Source organism: Rattus norvegicus, chromosome 15, assembly GCF_036323735.1.
Source record: "Rattus norvegicus strain BN/NHsdMcwi chromosome 15, GRCr8, whole genome shotgun sequence".
Taxonomy (NCBI): Eukaryota; Metazoa; Chordata; class Mammalia; order Rodentia; family Muridae; genus Rattus; species Rattus norvegicus.
The window spans coordinates 32,082,545-32,108,871 of record NC_086033.1 but is presented as its reverse complement, the minus strand read 5'-3'; the positions used below and the strand labels follow the sequence as shown (position 1 = coordinate 32,108,871).

Genomic DNA, 26,327 nt, shown 5'->3' with positions numbered 1-26,327 from the left:
TTTGTCAGGGAGAGAGATGCTCAGTTTGAGTCTGAGAAGAGGAGTTAGAAATAAGTCGTGGCACCCTTTAGATGAAGGAGAGCTTACCTCCAGTGAGGCTTTCTCTTTCATGGTATCTATCTCTGTGTCTATAACTGTGCCCACCACCCCTTACTCCTATGGAATTCCCACATGCTGAGCCCTTCACTCCCTCCCTGCCCCGACCCAATGTGTACTTTGCAGAAGCTTCAGCTGAGTCGGAGGACGAGATGACCCATCCTGAGGGAGTGGCTTCCCTGCTGCCTCCTGACTTTCAGAGCAGCCTGGACAGACCAGAGCTGGAGCTCAGCACACATTCACCTCGTACGTATCTCCCTCCCCACTGCGCTGTTTGTCAAGCCTGCGTAGTTGGTGGGGGAGGTAGTGATGCCTCCTTTCATGCTAAGCCTCCATGAAAGTCTGAGGAGAATTCTGTGAAATTGATACTTGGTGTCTGATTTTAGAGAAAGTGTGTCCTCTTTGAAATGTGGTTTTTGCTTACATGTTAATGACTTGGTGTCTCATGAGTCAGTATGATTTCTCTATACCTTTTCAGCCTTTTGTATCTGATTTAGCAACAGTCCCAGCTTATTTTCATCTACTTGTTGTATGTATATATCTAGTCTCCACCTCCCCATATTTGACATCTACTGCTTTATTATTCAACAATTTTTGATGTGTTTATAGATATGAGTGCTCTACTTGCATGTATGGCTGCATTCCAGAAGAGGGCATCAGATTTCAATATAGATAATTGTGAGCCACCATGTGGTTGCTGGAAATTAAACTAAGGACTTCTGCAAGAGCAGCTAGTGCTCTTAACCTCTGAGCCATCTCTCCAGCCCTCAACAAATTTTTGCTGCCTGCCTGGTGTATTCCAGGATGTGCTAGACCCCGGGATGTACTAGACCCCAGGATGTGCTAGACCTCAGGTGTGTGCTAGACCTCAGGTGTGTGCTAGACCCCAGGTGTGTGCTAGACCCCAGGATGTGCTAGAGGAAAAGATGCCTTCCATAAGGGAATTGACAGTCTAGTAAGTAAATGGACGCCTGATAAAATCATTGCATAATTACAGTCCTGCTAGCACTGTTAAAGATGATGCGGAATTTTATAAACAGAGAGCTCTATATAATTGGTTCAAACAAGATTACTTTTTCACGCTGTTATAGAGACATTAGGTGCCTGACTTTCTGTAGTATCTCTGTAAAAGGCTATAAATGTAGCCTCTGTCCCTTGGAAGACTTGAATTTTGTTCTGCTTGTTTGTTACAAGATCTCAATATATAGCCCTGGCTATCCCGAATCACACTAATGTAGACTAGGTTAGTGTTAAACACAGATCCACCTGCCTCAGCCTCCTTGGTGCTGAGATTAAAAGTATGTGCCACTCACACAGCAAAAATGAGGATTTTCAAGACATTGTGTATGTGTGATGGTGGACATTAGGTAGATGTATAAGGCAGTGTGTAAATGAACAAATATTTTCAATTGTTAATACTGTTACTGGTTATCAGAAATGACAGTCCCTCCATATTTAATACTTTTAGAAAATAAGTGTTTTCTTTTTCTTTTTTTTTATTGGATATTTCTTTATTTACATTTCAAATGTTCCGTTTCCCGGTTTCCTATCCATAAGCCCCTATTCCTTCTCCCTCCCCTTTTTCTATAAGGGTGTTCCCTTCTCCATCCTCCCCCTCCCTAGAATATTTGTGTTTCCAGTTCTTATGTTAGCATAGAATTTCTAGAACAGGTTAATTTTTTAGAGATATTTATTGGAGAGAGAGAAATTTTATGTATTGTTAAAAGAAAATGAAGAACTTTTGAAGCTAATTTTAAGATCTTAGATTAATGTCTGAGTCCCTGAAGGGAATTTTTGAAAATCATTTATTTGTTTGTTTTTATTTTAATTTGTGTGTGTGTGGTGTTTTGCCTGTGTATATAGCTATGCATTACATGTGTGTCTGGTGCCTAGGGGAACTTGTAAGAGGACATTAGATGTCCTGGAGTTGGAGTTAGAGGTAGTCATGAACTGAGACATGGCGTTAGAAACTGAGCCTGCGTCCTCTGCAAGGGCAGTAAGGGTTCTTTTTTTTTTTTTTTTTTTTTTTGATTCTTTTTTTCCGGAGCTGGGGACCGAACCCAGGGCCTTGCGCTTCCTAGGCAAGCGCTCTACCACTGAGCTAAATCCCCAACCCTGGCAGTAAGGGTTCTTAACCACTAAGCTACCACCACCTTCTTTTTTATTTTTTGAGACAAGAATCTCAATGTAGTCTAGTCTGGCTTCCAGTTCACTAAGTAACCAAGAATTACCTTAAACTCTTGGTCCTCCTGCTCCAGCTTCCCAATCTGTAAATTATGGTATGCTCCATCACATCCTACTTTATTCAGTGCTAGAGATCAAACCCAAGGCTTGTTGCATATGGGCAAGCTCTCCACCGACTGAGCTCCATGGCCCTAACTGAACATTCCTGTCAATAATAATTTCCTTCTCTTTTTCCCCTTTGTGTATGGATCAAACCCAGAGCCTTGCACGTGCTGTGCTCTGTCCCCTTGGAATTTTATGTGTCTAGGTGTTCTGCCTTTTTTTTTTTTCTTTTTTTTTCTTTTTTTTTTTTTTCTTTTTCGGAGCTGGGCCCGAACCCAGGGCCTTGGGCTTGCTAGGCAAGCGCTCTACCACTGAGCTAAATCCCCAACCCCAGGTGTTCTGCCTTTATGTATGTCTGTGTACTACCTGTGTGCCTGGTGTCCATAAGGCCAAAAGTTGTCTGATCTCCTAGAATTGAAGTTACAGATGGTTGTGAGCCACCATATGGGTGCCAGGAGTTGAGCTCAGTTCCTCCTAGCAACTGAGCCATCTCTCCAGCACACCTTCTCTTGCTGCATTTGTTTGTTTTGGGGAGGGCGGCGGAGAGAGAGAAATGCATGCCACAGAACATGTATGGCTGTCAGGACAACTCACTCCTTCTGCCATATGGATCCTGGAACTTGAACTCAGGTCATCAGGCTTAGTCGTAGTGCCTTGATCCACCTCAGCTGTCTTGCTGGCTACAGACACTCCTCTTTACAGGGTGTGTGTGATGTTGTCAGCCCCCCTGGAAACTAAAGTTAACACTGATAACTTTGGAATGATTGAAGAGCTCTTCAGGGACCTCTCTTGTCTCCAAATAGGGAAGTAGTAGGATGGTCCCTTGCTTTCCCCTATCGGAAAGCAGGAGGAGAGAGATGGCACTCTAGTATAAATGAGTCACTATCATTCTCACATAAACGTCAAGAGTCTGTTTTCCATTCCTATCTACACATCTTGTTATTAGAGTATTCAGGGCTGTAGCACATGTACTGTCTGTGGGTAAAGAGATTTCTGATTGCACAGAAAACCTTAAAAATGGTAGCTAGGACAAGACATAATGATACGTGTGCATACTGTAGGGTTGCCTTCTAAGATTTTTATTTTTTATTTTTAATTATATATCTGTGTGGGTCTGTTCACAGGAGTGCATTGGATCCCTGGAGCTGGAATTACAGGGGTTGGAGCCACCTAACATGTATGCTGGGAACAAACTAGGGTCCTCAGGAAGAGTGGCACATGCTCCTAACCACTGAGCTATCTCCTTAGCCCTCTACCATAGGATTTTTTTTAATTGCATTCATTGATAAAGTGTGTATGTGTGTGTGTGTGTGTGTGTGTGTGTGTGTGTGTGTGTGTGTGTGTGTGTGTGTGTGTACCAGTGCCAAGGCTCACATGTGAAGGTCAGACAACAACTTAAGTGTGCTCTCTCCTGTCACGTGGGTCCCAGGGACTGAATTCAGTTTGACAAGCTGGTGTTCTTACCCACGGAGCAACATCGTCTGCCCTTTCTTTTCTTTCCTTTTGTTTTTCTGAGGCAGGATCGTTGTGTTGTCCTAGAACTTGCTATGTATCAGGCTGGCTTCAGACTCACAGAAGAGCCATTTCCCTCTGCTTCCTGAGTGCTAAGATTAAAGGCGTTCCCCATATGCCAGGCTTTTTTACTATGTAGCCCCAGGTTAACCTCAATCCTGAGGTCTGTCTTCCTTGTTTCCCGAGTGCCAGTAATTTAGTTATACACTACTATATCATCAGAGTATTTCTAGTTCCAAAGGATCTCAGGCCTCCACAGGCATCAGGCACAGGAATAGTACATAGACATATATGCAGGCAAAAATATTTATATACATAAAGTTAAATTTTTAAAAAGTGAGCTATCTCAAAACTGGAGTAATTAGAGGAAAGCCTCATGGCAGAGGTATACATTTGAGGTGATCATTAGAAACCAGAGACCAGAAAAGGGAGTCATTCTGGAACTAAAGGTATGTGAGCCTCCCAGCGTGCATGCTGGGAGCCAAGCTCAGGTCCTCTGCAAGAGCAGCCAGTGCTCTTAACAGCTGAGCCATGTCTCCAGCCTGTAATATTTTTAAAGGAGGCATGGTAAACTTGGAATAATAGCACCAGAGAAGTGCTAAGAAGAGAAGGCTTTAAGGCTAACCCAGTAAATATGAATTTTAAACATTTTCTGAGTAAGTAGGGAATTCTTGAAAGTTCTCATAGGTTAAAAACTTGTGTTTTTTTAGGAAGTTCTTCTGGGGACTAAGAGGCAGCAGTCAGTCAGTAAAGTGCTTGAGAACCTGAGTGTGGGTCCCAGAACTCATGCCAAAAAAAGCTGGATGCAGTGGTGTGTACTTGTGACCCCTGCACCATAGACTGTCTCTGAGACTTGCTGGCCAACCAAACTAGCGCCTAGCAAGCTCCTGGCTAGTTAGTGATCCTTTCATGACAATCAAGGTAGGTGACACTCAAACATCCAAAGTTTGTCCTCTGGCACATGGGCGCGTGTACACAGACACATGGCTTCTAGGTGTAATTTGAAATGAAAATGAGCAGTGTGTCCTTGAATAGGAAAGGTTTTGAGAAAGTCGAGGGTTCTGGTGTTTAGGTCCTCAGCAGAACTTTATCTGTGATTGTAATTGATAGAGGAAAGGGTGAGAAGCGGCGAGTGCAGCCAACAGTCGCCTTCAGTGCTCACCACTGTCATCCATAGGATATGCATTTCACCAGAGATGTGTCTGAGTTGGGGACAACTTAGTTTGTTGAGACCCAGTATTTAAAAATAAAGCTGGGTATGACGGCTCACACTCTTAATCCCAGTGCTTGGGAGGCAGGGGGAGGATGGTCTCTTGAGTTTAAGGCCAGCATGATCATTGTGAGTTCCAGGACATCCAGGGCCTCTAGAGAGATCCTGTCTCAATGATGGTGATGAGGTGAGGGAGTGAGGTGATGAGGTGGGGAGGCTCAGTGGGTAAAGACAGGCGTTGCTAAACTTGAAGGAACAAACTTTTTTTTTTTTCTTTTCTTTTTTTCGGAGCTGGGGACCGAGCCCAGGGCCTTGCGCTTGCTAGGCAAACGCTCTACCACTGAGCTAAATTCCCAACCCCAAGGAACGAACTTTCAAAGGTTGTCCTCTGACCTCCACACTTGTAGTGGCATGTGCATACCCACATACTTAAACAGACATATACAGGAAAAATAAAACATCATTTCCAGTTGACCTGGAACTTGCTCACTAGACCAAGATGGCCATAAAATCTAATTTTCAACAATTAAAAGATGAAGAGGTGGAACAGGGCTGGCAATGTAGCTCAATGCAGAGCACTTATGTAATATGATGAGGTTCTGGGTTTAGTGACAAACACTGAAAAAAAAAAAGGTGTGGGAGTGAGAGGGAGAGACAATAAGCTCAGTGAGGAGGAACACTTGCAGCCAAGCCTGACAACTTGAATTCAGTCTCCAGAAACTTCTGCAAGATGTCCTCTGACCTCCGCAACCTGCATTTATCCCTGCTCACAATGAAATACTTATAAGTGAGTGAGAAGCCAACATAGTGGTGAGGCCAAGGGCACCCAGCCTAGGAAGGCTGGGCACAGGAGAGCCACAAGTTCCAGGCCGGCCTGCACTATTAAGTAGCAGGGCAACAGGGTCTGGTTGGTAAGGCTGAAAACAAAAGGCAAACCCAAAGCAGGAAGCCGTCGTTAGTTACTGACATAGATTGGCATTCTCCATTCCCGCAACAGTGAGCACCTCGCTCTCCCTCCCATGCTCGCTATCTCTACCTCTATCTCTCTCTCTCGGTCAGGTTGCCAAGAGTCTAAGGAAGGCTGAGTGCTCTGGCTTTGGCATCTTTCCTAGTTACTTATTTTATTTTATTTTTACTGGATATTTTATGTATTTACATTTCAAATGTTGTCCCCGTTCCCAGCTCCTCCCCTCTCCAATCCCCCCTCCCCAGGTCTGTTTATTTTTGCTGTTTATGTATATATAAGGGTACCATGTTAGTAGTCTCTGTCGTGATTCATATTTGCCTAATTTGGGTCCTATAAATCCTATCCACAGATTTGTCTTCTGAGATAAACTACTTTTCAGCTGTTAGTGGGTGGCACATTTCTTTTTTTTTTTTTAATAAATCTTTTTTTAAATTTATTTATTTATTATGTATACATCATACAGCTTTCTGCCTGCATGTATACAACTACAGGCCAGAAGAGGGCACCAGACCTGATTATAGGTGGTTGTGAGCCACCATGTGGTTGCTGGGAATTGAACTCAGGACCTCTGGAAGAGCAGTCAGTGCTCTTAACCTCTGAGCCATCTCTCCAGCCCGGGTGGCACATTTCTATAACCTCAGCACTCAAGAGGCCGAAACGGGAGTGTGGAGAGGTTGCAGTCAGCCTGAGCTGCATGGCCATTCCCTGTCTCAAACAACAGTCCTAAACCACTCCTAAATGTTCTTCATGTTCATGCGCCCTTCACTGTCTGCCAGCCGCCTTTCCTTTCTCCAGATGGCTCTGGCTTTGATGTTTTAGAAATAAAGCTTTCCCAGGTTTATTTTGTTTATCTTAACCCATTGCTGGCAGTGGCTTCACCTTTAGGTAAAGTGCTCAATGTTAATAACATCTGACTTCCAACACTCGTGTGGTCACGTGAAGCTAGCCCAAGTATGGATCCCATGACACCACCTTCTAACTAAAGGCTACCCTCCGTCTCCCCGTGTTTGTATTGTTAGTGATTCCTTGCTTCATTCTGAGAGTCCCATCCAGTTTTCCTAACTTTATCAAAACAGTGATGGTTAAAACTCTGAGCAGCTTCCAGACCTGTCTGGGCCTCTTACTTGGTGCTTCCACAGTTATGTACCATAGGCCAGCCTGCAGTTTACTGTGGGTGGGATGAGCCTGATAATCCTTCCCGGAGCTCGGACCGAACCCAGGGCCTTGCGCTCGCTAGGCAAGTGCTCTACTGGTGAGCTAAATCCCCAACCCCAAGTTTGGGTCTATTTAATTTTTAAATTACAACTTAATAAAACTTGCCTTTGGCCTAATGACATTCATCTCTGGACAACGTCATATACAACTTTTTATTGCCACTTCTTCTGTTATTTTTTTATAGTTAGTAGTGGGTGGTTTGCTTTGCTGTGTTTAGTGTTTTCGTAGTAGTGGGGTTGCACCTGGAGCCGCTGCAGTCCCTGTTCTATGAGTGCTGAGATAGTGAGCTGCAGCTCCGACCCTGTGATTCTGAGACGTCACCTTACTCTCTTCATCCTATGTCTCAGATGGCTTTGAAGTCATTGGGAAGTCCAGGGTGGCCTGGAATTCTTTATCTACCTATTTCTCACGTTCTGGGATAATAGGTGTGTATTATCATATCTGGCCTTGGTTTTGTCTGTCTGTCTGTCTGTCTGTCTGTTTGTCTGTCTGTTTCGAGGCAGGGTCTCTATTAAGTGACTCTGGCTGTCCTAGAATTCACTATGTAGACTTGCCTCAAACTCACAGCCATCTGCCTGCCACTGCCTTAGTGCTGGACTGAAGGCATGGCTACCCCACTCAGCAAGTGCTCTGCTTTCAAATTGGGGAGGACAGCATCTCTCCCTTAGTTCTCTCTTCCCTAGCGCTGAGCCTCGTTTCCTTTTAATGTAACATTCAGGTCAGTGACTTAGGAGATTGTGTCGTTCAGCCAATAGTGTTGGGGGAGAGGCAGTGTTTGTTTGTTTTCTTTTTTTTTTTTTTCTCGGAGCTGGGGACCGAACCCAGGGCCTTGCGCTTCCTAGGTAAGCGCTCTACCACTGAGCTAAATCCCCAGCCCCTGTTTGTTTGTTTTCAAGATATGGTTTCCTGGATATCCTGGAACTCAATTAGTAGTCCAGGCTGGCCTGAAACTCACAGACATCCTCCTGCCTCTGCCTCTGCCTCTGCCTCCTGAGTGCTGGATTAAAGGCATGTGCCACTGCCACCCAGTCAGCCAGTAGTGTGTTAAGATGTGTCCTAGGCTTGTGAGAGTGTATATTGTCATTGTTCGTCACATGGATCCTGTTTGCAAGGGATGCAAATGTTTGTTTACTCATGTGAAATTAAATAATTTCAGAGATTCCGTTAATCAAGTGATCACACAATTAAAAACTTACAAAAATGTGTAATCTTGTTAGTTGGTTTTATAAGTTTGGGTTTGGTTTTGTTTATTACAAAAACCAAGCCTAGTTCAGTAGTGTTATTGGTCTATGGAAAACAACAGCAGATCCTGGGTCAGAGCTTAAACTACCAGGATTGTCTGCACTGGTTTAAATACTACTTATAAGGCCATGCTTCACGTGTGCTGGAAACTGTCTTGGTGGTGCTGCGGACTAAGGTGGTGCCTCGTGCCTGCTAACCATCTGAGCTCTATCTCCAGCCCAAATCCACGCTTTGTGTGCTGTATCAAAGTTAAGCTGTCTTATTAACTGCTCCCCTTTCCTTTGCATGTTGAACCCAAGCTTTGTGCATTATTAGACAAGTATTCTCTTCAGAATCCACCCACTCTTCTAATGAGTACCTCCTGTCCTTATGCCAGCTTTAAAATTTTATTTTGTTTGTATGGGTGTTTTGTCTATGCATTTGTCTTCATACCACACTGCAGTGCCCGTGGAGGCCAGAAGAGGGCATCAGATCCCCTGGAACTGGAGGTACAGATGGTTGTGAGCCACCATTGGACAGCTGGAAATGGAACCCAGGTCCTCTGGAAGAATAGCCAGTACTCTTAGCGACTAAGCCATCTTTCCAGCCCCTGCTTTTTCTAAACTAATTCTTATCCATATATTGCCCTTCTGTATGACTTCTGCCCACATTGGAGGTTAAACCTAGTACCACGTGTATGTGAATAGGCTTGTGCTCCACCACTGAGCTGTGCACAGATCTTCAATGAAGTATTACAATGTTCTAGAGAAACATTCTAGACTTGAATGGTCTAGATGATAATTTTCAAGCTTTCTTTTCTTTGAAGGAAAGAAAAAAACTTTCCATCTTGAACATCAGCATATGAAACATAGTTAGGGGAACCTAGTTCTAAAGCCCTGTTCATTTGGCATGAATTAATTTGTGTACTTTTTTGTTTTGTTTTCCAAGACAAGGTTTTTCTACGTAGCTCTGGCTGTCCTGAAACTCACTCTGTAGACCAGGCTGGCCTCCAACAGAGATCTGCCTGTGTCTGCCTCCCAAGTGCTGGATTAAAGGCCTGCAGCACTGTCACCCAACCTATTTCTTTTTTATCCCTGGGACTTTTGGCCCAGGTCTTTGCCACTTGGTTAAGTGAGCACTCCATACTATTGAGCTGTACTCCTAACTTCATTTAAAAAACCAAAGCTTTTTATTTGATCTGGTATATTTCCTCATAATATTTTGGTCAGACCTAGCCCGTAGAGCCAACATGGATCACACATATAAATTCTAGTACTCAGGAACCAAAGGCAGGAAGATCCAGGACAGCAATACCTCATCTCAAGCCTAAACACAGATTAAGAGTACACTTCAATGGTAGCATGGTTTTTGTTTTTTGGGATTTTTTTTTTTAAGATTTATTTATTTATTTCATGTATGTGGGTACACTGTCACTATCTTTGGACAGACCAGAAGAGGGCACTGGATGCCATTACAGATAGTTGTGAGCCACCATGTGGTTGCTGGGAATTGAACTCCGAACTCTTAACTACTAAGCCATCTGTCCAGCCCTCATTTTTATTTTTTAATGTATTAAAAGTACAAGGTAAGGTAAGGTAGGTAAGATATTTTCCTACCTGTGTATCTGTGCACCTTGTTCATGCCTGGTACCCAGGAAGGCCAGAAGAGGGAATCAGACCTGAAACTTGAGTTACAGATGGTTGTGAGCTACTATGTATATGCAGGAAATCAAACCCAGGTCCTTTGCTCTTAACTGCTGAAGCGTCTCTCCAGCTCCCTAGAGTGCTTGTTGAGCATGCAAAAGGCCCTGAGTTTTATTTCCCAGTGTTGGGGTGAGAGGAACTAACAAATCACAGTACTAGACATTTTTCAAACATGATACAGGGACTAGAGAGTGCCTCACAAATGGAAGCACTGTCTGCTCTTCCAGAGGCCCTGGGTTTGATTCCTAATACCCACAGGATGGGTTATAACTACCTGTAACTCCCATTCTAGGGGATCTGATATCCCCTTCTGGACTCTAAAGGCACAAGATAAAAATCATGCATTCACACAGATGCAAGCCAAACACCACACCCATAACACAACTCTGGTAAGTTGGTATAAAGCAGTGAACACCTCTTGCTTTTATGTTTTTGAGACATAGTCTCACATTGTAGTCCAGGCTGGCTTGGAACTCAACATAAAGTAGCTCATGCTAGCCTTGAATACATGGCAGTGCTCCTGCCTCAACCTCTGGAGTGCTGACATTGTCCGTGTGAGTGACCATTCCTGACTTCAGAATGGTAAAGTCTCAAATTCTGCTTCAGAATACGAAAAGACATTATAGAACTAGGTATGCTTTCTATTTTGTACCCCTGCTGGGCAGTTTGAAGTTCCTGGAAGTTATTTTACTTTTGAGTTATTTGACATATTAAAATATTCCTCAAAGTGCATAGCAAGAGTTTTTTGTTTTGTGTTTTTTTAAGATTTATTTATTTTATGCATGTGAGTACTCTGTCTCTGTCTTCACACACACCAGAAGAGGGCATCAGATCCCATTACAGATGGTTGTGAGCCACCACGTGGTTGCTGGGAATTGAACTCAGGACCTCTGGAAGAACAGTCAAGTGCTCTTAACCACTCAGCCATCTTTCCAGTCCCATAGCAAGAGTTATTAAAAGAATCTTAGTCTTGAGCACATATATGGGAAAATGAACTATTTTACTCCAGACCTTGTAGGCAATAATTGGTTGAATTTTAGAAAGTCATGAGTCAAGGCTTTCATGTCATGAATATGACTTGATTTTCTTTCATTTGATAGGAAAGAGCTCCTCTTTTTCTGAAGAAAAAGGTGAATCCGATGATGAAAAACCAAGGAAAGGAGAAAGACGATCATCCCGGGTCAGACAGGTAACCCACCCCCACCAGCACAGCTGCTGCTCTCTACGTCTCAGGCTGTCCGAGTTGGTGTCTCTGTTTGTGTAGCCCTTTTTCTAATGTCAGTCACTGTTTTCTGTTGTTTAGATATGCTCTGGTCTTTAGGCTTCTGATCAAATATGTACATTTTTAACTTTTTTTTTTTTTTTTGAGACAGTCTCACTGGATCCTCTTGTCTGCCTTTCCTATATACTGGAGTTACAGATATATGCTACTATGGCTGACGCGAATATATATGTGGGTTTTTAAAAACTTAACTGTGAGGGCTAAGTGAGTAAAGGCACCTAATGACCTGATTTCAGTCTCTGAGACCCTCACAGCAGAAGGGGAGTAACAGTTCCCATCAAGTTGTCCTCTTTGAGTTATACACACACACACACAATGCATCTTTTAAATATTAAAGTAATTAAATATGAAAGTCAATAGGCTGGACTATGTTCCTAACCGTATAATTAGACAAGATGTGATATAGTTATTCAATTAAAGCTACACGAGCCAATGTTAAGGAAGAGCAGTGGAGAAGCATAGCCACAGGTAGTAGACTGTGCAAAGCTATGGCAGCACTAGGTGTGATCCACTTGTATTCCCAGCACTTGGGAACAGAGACATTTGTTCATTGCGTTTGAGGCCACTCTGAGTTATATGACATCCTGTTTCAAAGAGGGAGAAAGGAGGAGAAGAAAGCTGAGAAGCAGGGTGTGAAATTACATCCAAAGAGAGAAGGGGAAATGCCAAGACAGCAGAGAAATGCTAAGTAACCACGGGTTAGTTCTCCCTTCTACTTTGTAGATATTCTGTCCACATTAATGTTAAAAGTTAAAATTTAAGTCAGGGTCTGGAGAGAAGTGGCTTAGTGGTGAAGACCTCTTCTGACCTCCTCAGGTACTGGGCACATACACGATGTACCTGTATTCATGTAAGCAAAGTATTCATCCATGTGAAATAAACCTTAAAAAAATTAAAGCCAGGACAGGAGAAATGGCTTAGCAGTTCAGAACACTGGCTGCTCTTCCAGAAGACTCAAGTTTTACACCCAGCACCCACATGGCAGCTCACAGCCATCTGCAACTTCAGTTCCCAGGAATCAGGTGCCCTCTTCCGACCTCTGTTGGCACTTGTGCTCATAAGGATAGCATGTGTCCATAAATAAATAATAGACTAAATCTTTTTAAAAACAAGGAAGAGATTAGAGGCTAACACACAACCAGAAGCAGCTCCATTGCCACGCTCCTGTGTTCCCAGTTTTGGTTTGGTCGAGCCCATCTCAGCACTGTCACTGTCTCACCCACTTCCATGTTGCTAAAGTTCTCTACCCAAGGGTGCCGTGAGGGTGCTTTTTCTCTCTTCACTTCAAACAGATGTATCTGAAGCCATTGTCTATCTTCTTTCAGGCAAGAGCTAAACTCCCTGAGTACAGTCAGGCTGCTGAGGAGGAAGAGGACCAAGAGACGCCATCTAGAAACCTGAGGGTCAGAGCAGATCGAAATTTAAAAGTAGAGGAGGAGGAGGAAGAGGAGGAAGAAGAAGATGATGAAGAAGAGGAAGAGGAGGTAGATGAGGGACAGAAATCTAGAGAAGCCGAGGCACCAATCCTGAAACAGTTTGAGGATGAAGACGGGGAGGAGATGACCAGAGCAAAACCAGAAAAGGTAGTGGATGAGAAACCCCCAATCATAAGATCCCAGGAAAAGGATGAGTTAGAGAAAGGAGGGCGAGTTACAAGATCCCAGGAAGAAGCTAGAAGAAGTCATCTGGCCAGACAACAACAAGAGAAAGAGACACAAATTGTTTCTCTCCCTCAAGAAGAAAATGAGGTAAAATCTTCACAAGGTTTGGAAGAAAAATCCCAGTCTCCTTCCCTGCCTCCCCTCCCTGAAGACCTAGAGAAGGCCCCTGTCGTGCTGCAGCCAGAGCAAATAGTCAGTGAAGAGGAAACACCCCCACCTTTACTTACCAAGGAAGCTTCATCTCCACCAACTCATATGCAGCTCCAGGATGAAGAAGAAGTGGAGCCAGCGGAAGGCCCAGCACCCCCTGTCCTCATTCAGTTATCTCCTCCTGGTACAGATGCTGGAACCAGGGAGCCCATAGTGTCTCCCCACACAGTGCAGCTGCTCAGAGGCCTGTCTCCTCTGTCAAGTACTGCAGACACCAAAGCAGAGTCTCCAGCAGAGAGAGTGTCAGAAGAGAGTGTCCTGCCCCTGGCACAGAGAAGCATACTGCCCGAACACTCAGCCCAGAAAGGTGCTGAAAGTGAGCGTGAAAAGTCTGCTCCCCTTCTCCCTCTAACAAGAGAGGAGTTAGCACCCGCCAAAGGGATCACTGAGGAGTCTGTGAAGAAACAGTCTTTGGAACAGGAGGAGGGCAGAAGAGCTTCCCACACTCTCTTCCCAGACCACAGTTTGAAACCGTCAGCCGACTCATCCTCGAGCCGATCATCCTCACCTTCATCCTCCAGCTCTAGATCCAGATCTCGATCTCCTGACAGTTCAGCTTCCCGCTCACAGTCCTCTCCAAGATCTAAACAGAGAGAGGTGTCTCAAGCGCGAGTTCACGCCAATCCTCATGATAGAGCCAAGATGGGCTCCAGGTCAACATCAGAGTCTAGGTCACGTTCTCGATCTCGTTCCCGTTCCGCATCAAGCGGCAGCAGAAAAGTGAGTATGGAGAATCCTGTCTCTAGTGATTTTGAACGTCTGAGTAACCTGTAATGATTTCTGACAGGAATAGAAGAGTCCTGTAGTCTCCACTGCTTACTTTTCCTTCATACAGGGTCAGCGCAGTGGTCACTGGCGTCCCTGCCTGTTCTGAAGCCCTTAGATTACAAAGCGTATTGGATATGCCTCTTTCATTGATACAGGCTTCTTGAGAGTGTAAGCTGTGGGGTGGAACTTAGTGAACTTTCCTAGTATGTGGTTAGAGATTACTCACTTCAGTGGAAGTACACACGAGACAAAAAATCTGGAAGAAGACCGGGTATTCTCAGCCTGTACTTCCAGCACTGAGGAAGTCAAGGCCATCCTGGACTGTGTAGCAAATCCAGTACCTGTTTGTGCTACTTAAGTCTCTATCAAAAGATAAAAAAAGCCCAGACTATATATTGGGTCAGCAGAAGCTGGGGAAAGTCTGGTGGTCTCCTGTATATACAGCATCTACTTACACTCATCTCTCCTAAATATTTGGAATATAGGTAATTTCACTTTTATGTTTCCTTTTGTGTTTTTAGTCTCTGAGCCCTGGAGTCTCCAGAGACGGCAACACCACCTACACTGAAACCAAAGATCCCTCTTGTGGTCAGGAGGCTGCAGCTCCATCAGTGCCACAGCTGCAGGTCCTTGAACCAAAGGAGAAGGCTCCCACGTGCTCAGCCTCTGTCCGGGGGAGGCATATGAGCCAGCCTGAGCCAGAGCAAAAGCACGTGATCCAGAGGTTACAGCCGGAGCAGGTAGGCTGTTTAACCTGTAGGCCTAATTTTCCCATTGTGCAGTGGTTTTGAGACTTGGCCTTGCTCTACAGTCCAGGCCAACGTCAAACCAATGGTGCTGCCTTGGTTCCCCACTTTCTGGGATTACAGTGTTCACTGATCGCGTGTCTTCACCGAAAAATCCAAAAATCTGTCTGGACCAGAATCAAGAAATGCAGACAGTTGAGAACACTTTTTTTTTAAAGATATTATTTTATTTATATGAGTACATTGTCACCATTTATATGAGTACATTGTCACTGTCTTCAGACACAGCAGAAGAGGGCATCGGATCCCATTACAGATGGCTGTGAGCCACCATGTGGTTGCTGGGAATTGAACTCAGGACCTCTGGAAGAGCAGTCAGTGCTCTTAACCACTGAGCCATCTCTCCAGCCCAAGAATTCTTCTTGGGTTTTTTTTTTTTTTAAACCAAAAGCCATTCATTTATCTTTTTGTTTGTTTGTCTTGTTTGTTTGGGAGTTGGCATGTACTGTGGCATGTATGTGGGTTCTACCGTGTGGCTTTCAGGGATAGAGCTCAGGTCATCAGCTACTGAGCCATCGCAGTGACATGTTTGTATTTTAAGATTTATTTTATGTGTGAGTATTTGCCTGCATGAATATGTGCGAATGTAGAAGACCGAGGAGCTGCAGTTAACTGTGCTTGTAAGCTGCTGTGTGGCTGGGAATGAGTGTGAGTTCTCTGCAAGAGAGCAGCAAGTGCTTTCAGCCCTAGAGTTGTATCACTCAGGCTCCCCCAACCCTGCCTTGCCTTTTCTTTTTCAGCATACTTACATGTACAGGTGCACACCCCATAGTGTGTGTATAGACCTTAACACCCTGGAAAGTCAAAGCTTTGTGTGCGGTTCAACAGCAGAAGTCTCATCTCTGGGTATCTTAAGTTATATTCTTCCTCAGAGCCCTTCCACTTACTTGCCTCCAAAGGGAGGCCTTTTCTCCGTTCTTTCAAAAAAAATTCTAAGCTGGATGTGGCAGCATAAACCTTTAATCCCAGCACCGAGGAGCAGGCAGATCTCTGAGATTCAAGGCCACTCTGGTCTACAAAGTGAGCTCCAGGTCAGCCAGAGCTGTTTAGAGAAACCCTGTTTCTTTTGGCTTTTTTATTTGATTTGGTTTGGTTTGATTTGGTTGTTGTGAGACAAGGTTTCTCTTTGTAGCTCTGGCTATCCTGAAACTGTAGACCAGGCTGGCCTCAAACTCAGAGATCTGCCTCCTACGTGCTGGGATTTAAGGCATGTACCATCCTACACCCAAATTCTAGAGCCAGGCACAATAATACAGTCTTATATCTTAGTATTGAGGAGGATTGCTTTGAGTTCAGAACCAGTCTGGGCTACATAGCAAGACCTTGTCTCAAAAAAGGTCATGGGAGCTGGTGGTAGTGGTGGGTCATCCCTTCAATCCCATCACTTAGGAGGCAGAGACGGGCAAATCTCTGAGTTCAAGGCCAGTTTGGTCTACAGAGTGATTTCCTGGATGGCCAGAGCCACTCAGAGAATCCCTATCTTGAAAAGCAAAACAAACAAACAAAAAAAAAAACCACACAAATAAATCCAGGGTCTTGCTCATGCTTTGCAAATCCTCATACCTTAGCCTCCATCGTGCTGAGATTACAGGCCATGGTCTAGAGAGTCTTCAAGTACCTAGCCAGGCATGATAGCTTACATATTCAACCCCAGCATGCAGGAGGTAGAAGCATGTGGGTGTCAGTAAGTTTCAAGACTGTGCTGGTCCTCAGTGAGTTCCAAGCCAGCCAGAGCTACACAGTAAGAACCTGCATGGGAAAAACAGTTTATATAGGAGTGATCTTCCTCCACATCCCCATTCTACATTTCAAAATAATAAAGACGGCCTTGTGTGAAACTGCTACTGTGTATGTCCTGCTCTTTCACTAGCTTCAACTTAAAGAAAGTGAATCTAACAGGATTAAACCCTTTGTTTTGTTTGGTTTTTGCTCTCTATGAACAGGAGAGCCCAAAGAAGTGTGAAGCTGAAGAGGCAGAGCCACCAGCTGCCACCCAGCCTCAGACCTCAGAGCCTCAGCTCTCTCAGCTGCCAGAGGCGGAAAGGACTCCTCACACCGCGTAAGTGAGGTGATAATGAGGGAGGGGCGGACAGCAGGTGCGGGTCAATCTTTACCCCATGGAGTCTTTATTCACGATTTCCTTTTAAAACAGAAAGGGAGTGTTTTATATGGACAGAGGCCAGTCACTATGGTAAGGGCCTCAATTCCCAGAACATTAAGGTGGTTTGGAAAGTAGTGATCAGGGCATAAGAAAAAACATGTGGGTCTTTGAGCGGAAATAGGCAACGGCTTTAAACAGTACACACCTCAGTGTAACCCTGCTGCTTAACACAGTCCTAACTCAGGGTTCTAATCACATCCGAGCCCAAGAACTCCGTTTAATAAAGAATGGTCTAAAAGCTAGGCATGGAGGTTTGTGCCTGTAACCCCATCTAGGTGCAAGAGGATTAAACTTGAGTGAGCACATTGCAAATTGACAGCAGCTAGATGAAACCCTATTGCGAAATCAATCAGTAGGCACACAAGAGTGCTCAGGAAGATGAGACAAGAGAACTGCTTCAGACTGAAAGTCAGACCTGTTGACAAGTTCCACACTAGTGCTACATATCAGGTCCTTGGCTAGGCTTAATGGCACATGCTTTTACTCTAACATTTGGGAGGCAGAGAGAGGCAGGTCACTGAATTGGAGGTTAGTCTGGTCTGTATAACAAATTATAGGACAGCTAGGGCTACAGAGAGACCATGTCTCTTAAGAAACCAAAAGGAGTATCACAAACCTAAGCTTGGTGGCACTGCATTAGAGCCTGGGGCGGGCAGACTGTGAGTTTAGGGCTAGCCTGTACTACACAGCAATACCCTAACTCAAAACAAGCACAAGAGAAGACTAATTCTAATTGTATAGGAGCTTGCCTTCCTTGGTTGCTGCCTGTCAACATCATTAAGCAGTTTGTACTAGTTAAGAGCACAGTATGGCAGGTAGGAAGCCCTGGGTCAGAAGTCTTTTTTTTTTTTTTTTTTTTTTAAGATTTATTCATTTATTATATGTAAGTACACTGTTGCTGTCTTCAGACACACCAGAAGAGGGCATCAGATCTCATTACAGATGGTTGTGAGCCACCATGTGGTTGCTGGGAATTGAACTCAGGCCTCTGGAAGAACAGTCAGTGTTCTTCATCACTGAGCCATCTCTCCAGCCCCAGAGGTAATTTCTTAAGACACAGTTTTTACAGTTCTTGTGAGCTTTTTAGTACTTAATTTGTAAAAGGAATATTCATATCTAATTAATTCTGTAGGTAGACACTCATTATTCAGAGCTTTGTATTATAAGTTACTGAAGTAATACAGGTGTCACGCACACACCCATAACTCCAGTACTCTCCTGCAGTCCAATATTGGGGAGTCTGAGGCAGAGCAGTTGAAAGCTCAAGGCTAGCCTGGGATGAGTACCAAGACTTTGCCTCCTCACAAATGAAAAGGGAAGAAAGGGCATGTGGTACACACTCTGGAGCTGGAGGCAGGACGATCAGGTGTCAGCCTTGACTTCAGAGTAAGTTTCAAGGCTGACCTGCTACGGTGAGAAACCCTGTCTTTAAACATTTATTTATTTATTATTTTCTCTGAATCCCTGCCTTCAAAGTCTGACACTCATGAAAAATAAAGGAAAAAAAAAGTATCGAAAGAGTAAGGTTGCTTACCTTTTAAACATTAGGAATTCTGGCTTGCGGTGGAAGATGTCCTATTGTTCTGTATTTATTGGTATGTTCTTAGATTCTGCTTCTAGTATCATCTCCTTCTGGGTAATAGTCTGACCATTTGCACACTTTGGAGGATGGTGGGCAAAGGGAGGGCATAGTTTCGTTTTCTTTAGTGCTCTACTGTGGTAGTTTTGCGAGTCTTCTCATAGTCTTGCCTCTGCTGCCATCTTGTGGCCATTATATTTTTTGATTCACAAACCAGAAGCTTGCTCCCTTTGAAAAGGTTTATTTAGTTTTCGTATTGTGAGACAAGGTCATTATCTTAGAGAAAGGGTGGTTCTTCTAGGACTAGGAAATGAAACTTCAGTGACTTGGAAGGTGTTGGAGCCCCAGCTCACACCATGTATGATGAAAGGTGAAAGCTCCTTTGTATGTCATTCAGAATAATATATGTGACCGTCCCAGGCCCATAAGGTACAGCATGGCCTTGCACACTGGCAGTTTAAAAGTGCTTATTCATGCCTGGTGTGGTGGGGTACACCTTTAATCCCAGCACTCAGGGCACAGAGACAGATGGATCTCTGAGTTTGAGGCCAGCCTGGCCTACAGAGTGAGTTCCAGGACGCCAGGGCTACAGAGAAACACTCTGTCTCAGAAACCAGGAAAAGAAAGAAAGTTGTTGACCACGCCTTGGAGAGCCCTCCTGTCCAGGTAAGCAGTAGTAGGGCCTACAGTATTCCCTGCAGACCTTTAAATGGCTGCTCTGTGAAATCATAGCAAGAGAGGGAGGGGTTAGTTTGTTGTTTGGAAAGGCCTTTATTTCTGGATTTTTCAATTCATTTCTTGGATATATGAAGCTTATAGGGTTACATACAGAGGGTTTTTACTGCTAGAGATGAGTTTGACCTTCACTTTATGGCTAAGATAATCCAGTCATATTGATTCTGACAAGATAAAAGCTTGGGCAATACTGAAAATTGTCCGTTGTCTTTCTTGACCTATGACACAGTCTGTTCAGCAACCTAACAAAAAGATATATTCAAAGGCCTAAGCCCATCATCTGTTCTCACAGAGAATTTAGTAAATAAATCCTTGTGGTTTTCCTATATTTCAACTGATTGATTGACAGTGCTCCCAATCTTAGCAGCCTGACAGCCCTCTAGAGCCCTCTGCAACTTTTAAAAAGTAAGATCATTTAAAAATACTAAATAAGAGGAACATTGGTGGCTTAAAGCTTGGTTTTCCTATCTCACTATTACACCACTACAAAATAACAGTAAAAGGTTAGAAAAGGTTAGAATTTACTTCAAGGGCCATTTTTACTCCTGTTAGTTAATCCTATTTTGCTTCTGATTGTGTCTGAGGTACACTAAATGTAAGGAATAAGCCAGATACAGCATACGCCTTTAATCCCAGCACACAGGCAAAGATGGTGGTCATGGTGAAGGTTCTGTGAATGTGGAGACAACCTGGTCTACATAGAGAGTTCAAGGACAGGCAGAACTATCTAGTGAGGCTTCTCCAAAAAAAATATATAGTGGTAGTGAAAAGTCTGGGTTTTTTGTTGTTTGATTGGAGGAATGGGGTGTTTTGGTTTGTTTTGTAGGTGCAGTTGTTCATGGGCAACGGTTAATTCTTATACACAACCTTTTCTAAGCAGCCTTTCGTATACATACCTAGTAGCCAGTAGCAGCTTCGGACTCTGATGCTGTGCTTACTTGTCTTTATGCTTGAGAAAAGGAAGAAAATATTTAAACCATTACAGCAAACTAACTGATGCTTCCCAGGAGGCTTAGTGCCTGTATCCCAAATGGTATATTATTTTAAACAACAAAAAAAAGCATAGTTTATTATCAGAGTTTGCTTACTCTAAGTAACTTGTGTGTAAGGGTAAACTGATAAACTACCCATGTTAGTCTTGTAGCTAAGCACCTGGGGTATCAGGTCTCAATGTTCCTTACTAAGTTTTCATGTGGGGTCCTTAGCACTTTAGGGTTTTTAGTATTAGAGTTTAAACTGAAATGCCTATACAAACTGCCATTTCCATTAATTTCTCTTAAATTATTCATCCTGTAATGTGATGTTAGTATTTAAGTAATTCTGTCCTTTCCTTCTGAGTGATGCTGCTTTGTGTGGGGGGGCTTTGTGGGGATCCTGTCTCTCCCCTTGTTCCCAGTACAACTTGATAGGTCAGAGATACTTTTTCAAGAGCTGATGAAGTGGAGAAATGTGCCTTTGTCTAGACAAAAATGGTATGGTTTCAATGATTATTATATTCTAAAAATAGCATCTTGGGAATTCTTGGGTCCTGTAAAATTCATCAGAGGGAAATAAAAGGGGCTGGAGAGACGACTCAGAGGTCAAGAGTGCTGGCTTCTCTTGCAGAAGACCTGGGTCTGGTTCCCAGCACTCATATGGTGGCTCAGGACCACATGTAACTCCAGTTCCAGGGGTGTCAGTGCTGTCTTTTGACTTCTGTGGACACCAGGCCAAAAAAAAAAAAACTTCTTTTTTTCTTTTTTTGAAATAATTATATTGTTTCCCCCTTCCTTCCCTTTTCTTCCCGTGAAACCTCCCACATACCCTCCTTGCTCACTCTAGCCTCTTTTTTCATAAGTTGTTGTTACGTGCATTTGTGTGTGTGTGTGTGTCTGTGTGTGTCTGTGTGTCTGTGTGTATGTGTATAGAGAAATACAAGGCACAAATCTAATATGTTATGAAAGCCAAGATACTCATTTTAAGAGCTGTAGCACACACCTTTAATCCAAGCAATCAGTGTAGAGGCAGGAAGATCTCTGAGCTTAAGGCCTACATAACCAGTTCCAGGGCAACTAGGGATTTGTCATAAGACCCTTTCTCAAAAAAAAAAAAAAAGAGGAGGAGGAGAAAAAGAAGAAAAGTCCAATAGCAGAAGCTGACTAGAGGTTCTATGGCAGTCCCAACGTGAAGAAGTAACATAAGCTGCAAGTGAGTTCCAGCAGGTGGCCATCCTTTGCCTAGTGAGACTAGGGGAAAATCCATAGCAAAAAATTCCAGTAGCCAAAAATTCTTCCAACACATAATTCTAGAAGTATTTTAACAGCAGGAAATACTTTAGAACAGTAGATGTACATTCTGTGGGATAATTTGTGAGAACTCTGTGTAGAAGTCAGATGTGGTGGTGCACACACACCTTTAATCCCAGTGCCTGGGAGGCTAAGACGGGCGGATCTCTGAGCTGAAGACAGCCTGATGTACCAGCAAGCTCTAGGCCAGCTGAGGCTACACGAGACCATCTCAAAAACAACAAAACAAAAACTAAAATACTCTTTCAGAAACGGTTTAATGGCTGAGGCACTGTGGTTAAAGTGCTTGTCAGCGAGTGTAAGGACTAGATAGAGTTCTGAGGACCTCACTTCAGATACCTAGAACCCAAGGACACGCCTGGTAGACCTGCTGCCCACCTGCAATCCCATCCTCCCTGGAGGTCAGGGATCACCAGCTTAGCCAGCAAAACTAGCTCTATTATCAAGTCCGGGTCTCATTGACAGACCCTGTTTGTCGTTTTTGTCTTTAAAGACAGGGTTTTTCTGTAGCCCTGGCTGTCCTAGAACTAGCTGATTGTGTAGACCTGGCTTATAGGCTGGCTTAAAACTCACAAAGATCTGCCTGCCTCTGTCTCCCAAGTGCTGGAATTTAAAGCATGCACCACCACCTGGGGAGAGGCCCTGTTTTAATAATGTGGAAGAGGAAAATGGCTCCTAACATTAGCTTTTTGCCTCCACATTGTAGGCTCACACAGGTACATATATGCATGCATGGGATCCACTGCTCCCACATACATGAAAAAGCAGATTATCTTTTAGATCAACAAATGTTTTAAAGTATCCACTTGTTACCCACCATTATACTGTAATTAAGAAGTACATACATAGTTATTTGTCTTAAAGTCTGAGCTAAGGACCAAGGCACACAGTCCCTACCCCTGAGGAACGTTGCAGGATGGAGGTAGGTAGCAGGTAACCTAATGATTATCTATTATTCAGAGTGATAAGGGCATTGTCAAAACCTGTCATCCCCATCACTGAATATTTTACCAGCAGAGAAAGTGTCTACCCTTTGAATTAAAAAAAAAAAAAAAAGTCTCCAGTGACGACTGCCTGTGCCTGTTCCCTCCACACTCAGCTCCATTTGCAGCAGCTTCCAGACTGCACAGGGCTAGCCCTATCCCTAAAGTGGGTGTTAGTGTTAGCAAAGCTTGCAGAGTATAGGAGAGGAGCTGAAATGTGGCTACTGTTACAGTTTCTCATTCCTGCGTTCACTTTGTTTTTAACCCTCATACAGGATCTTGCCTTACCTTTGAGTAGACAAGAATCACTTTGTAAAAGGGAACTTTTAATGTATAAACATAGATTTAGGGGTTGGGGATTTAGCTCAGTGGTAGAGCGCTTGCCTAGTAAGCGCAAGGCCCTGGGTTTGGTCCCCAGCTCTGAAAAAAAGAAAAAAAGAAAAAAAACCCATAGATTTAGCATGTACTTTTTGGCATATAAGTTTAGAATTTTAAGCAGCACAGAGAAAAGTTGATTCCTGTCTAAAAGCTCTGACCAAAATGAGGTTGGGTGAATTCCTGCATTCTGAAGGCAGAGACAAGCAGATCTGAGTTCAAGGCCAGCCTGACCTCCTCAAGACAGTGAGCTTGAAGTCAAGTTCTTAGAAGCTTGTGTCCTTCTTCCTCCTCCCCTTTTTTTCCTGTGGGTCTGTCTGTCTGTCTGACTCACATTCCTCCCCCCCCACCCCCCTCACTCACTCATTACCCCAGGAAGAGGCTTTTCTGACCTCTTGTGTGTCATCTTGTGTGTCCCACAGCCTGATGGGAATGCTGAATTTTCAGGTCCTAGTCCTGGTCTGGGAAGGCTTGGTTTCCCTTTTCTGTCACTTATACCCTGATTGTCCTGATTTTATTTTATTTTTTTTTTAATCTAGTATTGGAGAGGTGTCAGGATTAGAAGTTAGGAGTAGTGGCAGAACGGTAGGAAGATAGTTTATCTGATGGAATCTCTGGGTTTCTCTGTCTGAAGAGGGTTTGGCCTGCTGTTAGGAAAGGAGCTGAGCATTTCAGTCAGCAGACAGATTCTCTGCAGTGTTTGGTGCTACAACTGGTTTTTTGTTGGAATTTTTTTTGGTTTGAGGTTTATATTGTTGTTTTGTACCGGCTGGTCTCAAACCTATTGCAGTCCTCCTGCCCCAGTCTCTCTAGTATTGGGGTTGCAGGCAAGACGGCATCTTTTGTTAAGGTCTGTGTCCCACTCAGATCTGATGGCTCCCAACCTCGGTGTTGGGCTTATCTTGCCCTGCCCTGCCCTGCCCTGCTCCAGGGAACGCCTTTCATCTGTGCTGTCCTGTCTGCCTGGTAGACCTTCAGGCTTTGCCTGTGTGAGGTCCCCTTGCCTTTTCCTTACCCTGGGGCGGAGTGGTCTTAGTAAAGACTTGGAAACAATCTGTCAGTTCTCTCTTCAGAGACACCCAGCCTTTTTTTCTATTTTGGAAAAGAAAAACTCCCAGATTTATCCACTTCTCAACTTTCCTAGAAGACAGGTTACATGTGATCGTGGCAGAGGTAAGCAAGTTAGTTATCCTGGGCGGACAGGGATGAGCACATTACAATGCCTTGATGTTTTGAGGGTAGATGGAAGCCTTGGTCATCTTTAAAATTTTTCTGTTTTGGCTTGAATCATTTCTCATTCCCAACTCTGCTGTTTTCCTTCACTTAATTTGGGTCTTCCAGTCAGGCAGCTGAAGTGTGTTCTCTCCACCTGGCCCCTTCTTTGCCCTCTGGGAAGTCTGAGAGAAAGCACCCTGGCCCTGTAGCACTAGACTCTGTAGCTGTTGTAACCTGAGAAAAGAAGGGAAAAGGCCTGGCCTCTGGAGCCAGTTGACTCCCTGTGGCCTGCCAGAGGCTAAGAACCTTGCTCACTCAGCTCCCTCCCTCTTTCCCCTCCCCTGCTGCATCAGGGCCCTCCCCCATCCGCACACACGGGCTGCTGGGTAAGTGGCAAGATGGCTCCCCTGCATGTCTCCGGCTGAACGCTGCCGCTTTGCCAATACAATAGAGCCAGCTTACTACCAGCAACCTGGCCCTCTTCCTCCTCTTCCTCCAGAGAGACCAGTCCAGCCGAACTCGGGGTTTGCCGTGAGGACTTAAACGCTTATCTCTTAAACGCCCGATCTATTTTAGCCTCCCCGCTCCACCACCACCTCCCCTTCATTTACCATTTTTTTGGATTCCCCAGTTGCTGCATCTTGATTTTCTCTCTCTGGATCGGGTGGCTGGGAGGAGGTGGTGGGATCTCGGGGCAAGGAAAGTGGTTTGTTTGGTTCGGGGGTTTTTGTTTTAATTTTTTTAGGATTTTTTTGTTTGGTTTTTGTTATTTCTTCCATTCCAGAAAGGGATAAACAGCACTTCCAGGGGGAGAAAAAATAATGATGTTCTCAGACAGCAGAGCAGGGTGAGAGCCTCGCATCCCCATGTGTCCTGCCCCACCTCGCCGCCGCCTCCTCAGCTTCCTCATGGCTCCCACTGTCTTTCATTTTGGTCTGTTTTCAGGCATTCGCTTCTCCCTTTGTCCTTCCTGCTCGGTTTCTAATTGGCCCCGGTTGCCCTCTCTGAGCAATAGGCTGTTTGTTTTGGTTTGGGTTTTTGATAAGCCTTTCTTCAAGATTTAAGCAGAAAATCACGTGTTCTGTGGGGGCCTGTTAGCTTGGGGGCCCAATCCTGACTTCCCCCTCCCCCTCAGCTTTGCACCTCTCCCTGCCTACACTGGGGAGGCTTTTCTGACCTCTCGTGTGTCCCACAGCCTGGTGGGAATGCTGAGTTTTCAGGTACTAGTTCCTGGCCTGGGGAGGTTTGGTTTCCTTTTTCTGTCACTTATACCCTGATTGTCCTGATTTCGATTTTTTTTTAATCTACTTTTTTGGGGGTGTCAGGATTAGAAGTTAGGGGTTGTGGCAGAAAGGTAGAAAGATAGTTTATCTGATGGAATCTCTGGATTTCTTTGTCTTAAGTGAGTGCTAACTTGTGAGAGTGGGTTCCAGTTTTAGGGGGAGTTGTCTGCTGTGGGGGAGGGTATTGCTGACTTGGGAGGCCTGTTCCCTTTATCTCTTGGAAGTTGGAATGAGGGAATGGGAGTGACTGGGTAAGAGTCAAGTGGAAGAACAGTTTCTGCTCTGAGCAGGTGAAAGTGGTCTGGTGACTCAAGTTTTCATACTTTAGTAGTTTAGGTTTTCGGAAAACTAGGATGAAGGAGAAGTAGGCGTACTTCCCAACCCCTCACTCTCTTCTGTTCCTGGGATCTCAGGACCTGTGCCTCATCAGGCACTTGCTTATTAGCAGTTGACTAAGCACAAGGTCAGGATCGTTTGCTACACCTGAGTCCCTTCCTCTTGCTTTTGTTTTTATAAGAGAAGCAGGCTTCCTTTAGGTTCTTGTATAACTTAAAGATGCCTTGACTGGTGAATAGAGAGGCTACAGCCTTAGCGTCAAACTGAGGTTACTTTTGAAGGACTTTTCAGAGGAGAATGTTGGTTTTGTGCAAGAGAACTGTGCAGTTAGTATCTAAGAACTCTGAGTGCTGGGTGCCCACATACAGGTAGCAGCGTTGTCCCCATCTGGCCATGAGCACTGTAATCTATACTTTTTTCTCAAGGAAAACATGCCCA

General features: G+C 44.3%; 1 protein-coding gene across 23 annotated transcripts in view; it reads left to right on the top strand.

The window, feature by feature from the left end:
- Acin1 (apoptotic chromatin condensation inducer 1) overlaps nt 1-26,327 on the top strand; it is a 44,884-nt gene that overhangs the window by 8,133 nt on the left and 10,424 nt on the right. For 14 of the 23 annotated variants that reach the window (XR_010057814.1, XR_005493719.2, NM_001170468.1 and 11 more), the window contains 5 exon segments: nt 223-342; nt 11,311-11,399; nt 12,818-14,083; nt 14,653-14,871; nt 16,881-16,996. Coding sequence is in view for 21 of the 23 variants with exons in the window: in NM_001170468.1 (NP_001163939.1) it covers nt 223-342; nt 11,311-11,399; nt 12,818-14,083; nt 14,653-14,871; nt 16,881-16,996 (1,810 nt within the window). In the remaining 2 variants the exon portion in view is untranslated. 23 annotated transcript variants of the gene reach the window in all.